The sequence below is a fragment of the Oratosquilla oratoria genome, chromosome 29, assembly GCF_046742065.1.
Source record: "Oratosquilla oratoria isolate Oo_2021 chromosome 29, ASM4674206v1, whole genome shotgun sequence".
NCBI lineage: Eukaryota > Metazoa > Arthropoda > Malacostraca > Stomatopoda > Squillidae > Oratosquilla > Oratosquilla oratoria.
This window is the reverse complement of record NC_134805.1, coordinates 23,462,164-23,467,454: the sequence shown is the minus strand read 5'-3', so window position 1 is coordinate 23,467,454 and position 5,291 is coordinate 23,462,164. Positions and strand designations below refer to the sequence as shown.

Here is a 5,291-nt window from a genome sequence, read left to right as displayed (position 1 = left end):
GGACAGGAATTTTACCCATTTTGTAACCATAACCATAGGAGATAGTATTGAATTCAGACATAAGTGATGGCCGTGCTGTGTTTAGTGTAGGATAGCCTGAGTGACGTGGCAGCACAAAATTTAGGTTAGCTTGCGTTTAGCTGTTGTGGGAAGAGGATTGCTTTGGTGAGTGCTCATAGAATTTTCTCTCTGACACGTCGCCTTTTTACCACTGCAGGCATCCCTACGACCCTAATATGACCTCTAGTAAGGAATATTCATGGGAAGCAGCTGCTCAGATAATTGCTCTAAAGGAATTTGGCCTGGAATCCAAGCAAATAGTACAGGAAATTGGTGTCAGTGATGCATTTCTTCACAGGGCAGCACTTGTAATTAAGGGCCTTGATGTGGTGGTGTGCTGTCCTCACAAACACACCACCAAACAGATCTGGGTTGTCCTGCTTGATTTTCTTGACTGTGGTTCTTAGACTCCAAAGTACGTTTCAAAATATTGTGGGCCCAACCCGAAGTCTTCTTAGGCCTACCAGACCTTGGTTTTGAAGATGGCAGGTTGTTCCCTCCCTCCTCATAAAATCTGACTACCCACCGGTGCACTGTTCTCTCACTGGCACCAATTTGCTGCACTATTTGTTTGGTTTGCAGGCCAGATTCCTTTAAAGCAATTACCTGAGCAATTGCTTCATGTGAATATTCCCTGAAGAATATGCAAAGTAATCAAGCTAATTCTGAATTTATCCAACTCCCCAATGAAGAAAGGCACCAACCTTTGTCTTCCAACTTTATTGTCATTGGATTGTCTGTGTAGTTAATAAGGCAGGGCACTGGAGCCACGGAGGAAACCAATTGCCTTCATGGGCTATCATTATGGGTCCTTCATCGCCTCTTATAATGTGTGTCCACAATCTGTGAGACCATAGGCAAATTGGGATGGTTCTCTTGACCCCCCCCCCCCAAGTACAGTAAGTTGGCACATCTCTGTAAGTCCTACCAGCTATTCTAATATGGTAATCATATGGATGTATAAGGTTCATAAGCATGTGTAAACTGAATACAAATTGTTAAACAATTGAATGTATTTGCAGCAAAGGATGAATACTGATCAATTGTTGAGCTAGAAGTATCATCTACTAGAAAATGCAGTTTGCTTATATAAGTGAAATTATACAGCTGCAAGATTTAAACCCACATTACATTGGCACCGTGTTCAGTGCTCTACTGAATGAGGTAAGACAAGGCCCCAGTTTGGTATAAAGTGGGTATTTACAGTGGTGGCACCTTCAAGTACAGGACTCTAAACAAGTATAAAGAAAAACTGCTCAATCAGCTACAAGAGAGTATGATAAGAATACTAATGGTACTCCAATCAACACCATTAGAATCACTATACTTTGAAATGGGGTTGCTATACATAACAAAAATTATAACCAAAAACACTGACCATGGAGAAAAACTATACAAAACCCATAATACTTGACCAAAATTATGGATAGACAAAAAATGGATAGATGGAATGAAAAAAAAAGTAGCATACACCAATGATATCCATGCACAGCAAATAAAAACCTTGTACAAAAAATTTGAAAACAAAACAAATGAACAAGCAAAGAATAAATCCAAGCTCCAGACACTAACTACAAACAAAACATAGAAAGCAGGTGTAAGACGAGAATGTATAAAACAGCTTACCAGACAAGAGGTATTAACAATATTCAAAACTAAAACAAGAATGCTAGATGTAAAAAACAACTAGAAAGGTAAGGAGACTGATATCAAATGCAGAAAATGTAATGTGCATTCTGAAACTCAGGCACACATACTATCAAAGTGCCCATGCCTTTCTACTAACAATGCATACAAATGCAATATCAATGACATATATGACAATGACATAAAAAAAAATGAAAAGAACAACTAACTACATCGACATCATGAACACACTAAAAAAAATCAAATAATGCAAACATATTACATAAACAATGTAGCTCCCTCATAAAGTAGGTAAAACAATCTGACTAACTAGATAGTACATAATATTATCATATACTATTAACTAGGACACTATTTCTATCCCCATGTATGATCATTGTGTATCCTTTGCCACAAGTATATTCAGCTGTGTAATAATTACTATTCAGCTACCAAACACTTTGAACTTTACACAGCCACTATGACAGGGTATAGACTCAGAAACGGCATTGCCTGTCAGGGGGCCTCAGTGGAAATCTATCTCAGCTGCATCAATAATGGATAGAATAATTTCAATCATCCATGCATCCAACATAATAAAACAAATGGAAGAAATTACACTAGTCTAGTATGTCAACATAACTCTTAAAAGTTGGGAAAGCTATGACCCCAGTAACTGCTCCCCCCCCACCCACACACCCTTACCAAACCTATTTGTGGTGAGGAGACATGGGAATAGGTGCAATGCTGTCCTGACATAGTCATGTCTAATATGTACTAGAATATCCCAACCTACAAAATTGAAAAAAGTCAGGACATGGTCAAGACCTTCAAATGATACAAGTGTTGACATATCTTACATTTGATTCTTCCAGTTAAACAAAAACAATCTGAATGACAACTGCCTTTACTACTAATCTCAAATCTGAATGACTACTGCCTTTACTAAAAACATGTCCATTGACATATAAACGTAAGGCAGTCGAAAAAGAGGTACCCCTTATGAGCTTTAAGCTCTCTTGTATCTTTTACTTTCAGTAAGATAAATAAGTTTAAAGTTAATCCGTCCATTATTAACGCAGCCGAGATGGATCTCCTCTGAGGCCTATACCTATAGCTTTGAAATTAACCTTTTACTACCTGATCAGCTAAGGTAGTGATGTATCACTAACAATAACCATGTTTACATAGCAAAAGACACAATGGAACAAACTTGCACTGGATGAAAAATTCTCGAAGTTGGCAATACTACAAAAACTCCATAATTTCCCCACTACCTATTCATAGGTGAAATAAAAATATACGGACGGATCGGCCGACGATACACTAAGTCTAAGTTACTCACAGGTGACTTCAGGTGTTGGACACGTTAACACATATCAGTTCATTATGAAAGCTACTGGTACTCTTGTGATAGTCATGTTGTCAGAAAGAGTTGATACCATGAAAAAATAATGACAACATATCTTGTACGTACACTCAACAATATGTATTATATATTTGGTAGTCACACTTTGTAGTTTTTCAATACAGTAAATCTTCCTTTCACAATTTACGATGTATAACTAACGCTGTGCCGCCAATAGAGTTTCTCCACAATAATGGTATTAGCAAACAACAAATCTTCTTGTGACATATAAAGGATTCACGACCAGAAATAAGTCTAAAGAACACCAAGACGAGCACCGACGATTGTTATGATTCGACATATACATCAGATGAAACACCATGTTTATATATATATTAAATCCGACTACATAGTAAGTTTTTTAAACCAGTGCAATTTCTAGTTCGACAAAGAAATAGTCTATAGTGGAGGATAGATAATGAAATCCAAAGTTAGAGGCACAATACTAAACTCCAAGACTCAGAACAGAGTCCTCTTCGGAGCGCAGTCCATTCGTCCCCATACACAGCGCGTGACTTTTACTCAAATATATACATATAAATGTACATACATATACATATAATATATGCAGTCTCAAGCATATATCCTCGTTACGTATCCCCATGCAGACCGGGTGGCCCTAAGGCGCTCAGTGTCATGAGAAAAACACTCAATAGATGGCAGCACCGTCGCCCCCATCATGAAGTTCAAAATCACATCGTACCAGTTACCGCGTCCTGTCATTGTATCTGGTAGTCTACGTCCTATTTTTCATTATTTTCCGGTAAGTCGGGAGCCATGAAGTTCCATATGTTTACCATTTAGAATCATGAGACTGCACTTCAATCCACACGTGAGAGATGGGAGAGGAGAAGCACGTTCCCGCCTCAAAAACTCAAATGTCTTCTGCTAGGCTTTGTTCTGCGCAGACTCAATATGGCCCAGCGACTGGAGGCGGACCTACGCCATGGAGAAAATCAATATTTTTCCCTGTTGGTACAAACAATTCACAGTGAAATTGGACAGTGCCCTTGCTTGGTTGTTTGTGGTTGAATTAGTGTCGCAAGTACAATGAATTAATGTGCTATAGACTCGAGAGTTGGGTGAGTAGGGGAAGGTAGTCTGAAGACTTGAGATTGAACAAAATTGGACTGGTGCACGCAGGTAGGTGCGTACGCAGCCCCCTCGTCTGTCCAAATTTTCTCACTTGGGCCTGCTCAGTCCACATACCCCCGCCCCTTGCGCCAAATGTCACTAAATGGGCCCCTTGGCATGCAACCCCGGCGCATAAACACGGCCCCATGCCTCCTCTGTCATACAATCTGCCGTAAAATTGAAGAATTATCAGCCAGGCAGGGCTGCAAGAACAGCCACAGGTTCCGCCGCCAAATCGTGAACAAGCTGACAATTTTCATGGGATTAAACATTCTTAGTCGCTTCTACCATCCTCCTTAAGGCAGTGGTAATAGTGCCTAAAAGTTGCAAAGCCTGTGTTGTTCCCGTTTACATGCTAAATTATGTTCGAAATGCAGAGAAGTGTGTTGGAAGAGACAGAAAATTCTATTTTAAGGTCATCTAATTTTACTCTCCGTTCCTCGTCGTTGTTTATTTCTTCTCTAAATATTTTTCAAGGGGAGAGTGATGTGAACGTTGGAAGTCTGTATCACTAACGGAACAGATTTGAACATGAACACTATTAGTGACGTTTAAAAGCCAGCCATTAAAGGGACACGGGGGTCGACGGGGTTATTGATTTTTGTTGCATTGAAGCCAAGCTTAGATCAGGCTTATTCAATGGGTCAATAATGCTTTCTTTATCTACACGTTCTGTTGGTGGCATGCTCGGTGCATTTGCATGATGAATATTTTCATATGCTTTGGAAGGGCTATGTTTAATTAAGATGCTCAAAGTTTATCGAACGTATTTGCTATTTCGTAATTTTTTCATGTTCAATTTTGGTGTGGTTAGAAGAAGTATAACACGAAAAGGAAAGAATGCACACAGTAATTGGGTAGCCCAAATATATGCAAGAGACATTTATATAGGCTTAGCCTGTGTGCTTCAGTTGTGCAAACAATTCTTTCGTACTATTTTCGTAAGCAAGTCATGCTATTATACATGAACCTGTGTTTGCAAGTCATGCTAAACAGTCTTAAAATTGAATTAAATATGCATTATACAGCTTCACCTATGGATCTTCAAAAGTAGGAACAGACT

The 5,291-nt window shown here is 39.1% G+C and overlaps 1 protein-coding gene across 13 annotated transcripts in view; it reads right to left on the bottom strand.

The window, feature by feature from the left end:
• Positions 1–4,511, bottom strand: part of Coq7 (ubiquinone biosynthesis protein COQ7, mitochondrial) — a 28,862-nt gene extending 24,351 nt beyond the window's left edge. The window contains exon 1 of one of the 13 annotated variants that reach the window (XR_012967737.1): positions 4,166–4,511. Coding sequence is in view for 4 of the 13 variants with exons in the window: in XM_076211910.1 (XP_076068025.1) it covers positions 4,166–4,376 (211 nt within the window). In the remaining 9 variants the exon portion in view is untranslated. The other 12 variants (XM_076211910.1, XM_076211915.1, XM_076211920.1 and 9 more) reach the window with 12 other exon arrangements.
• Positions 4,512–5,291: the final 780 nt, after the last annotated feature.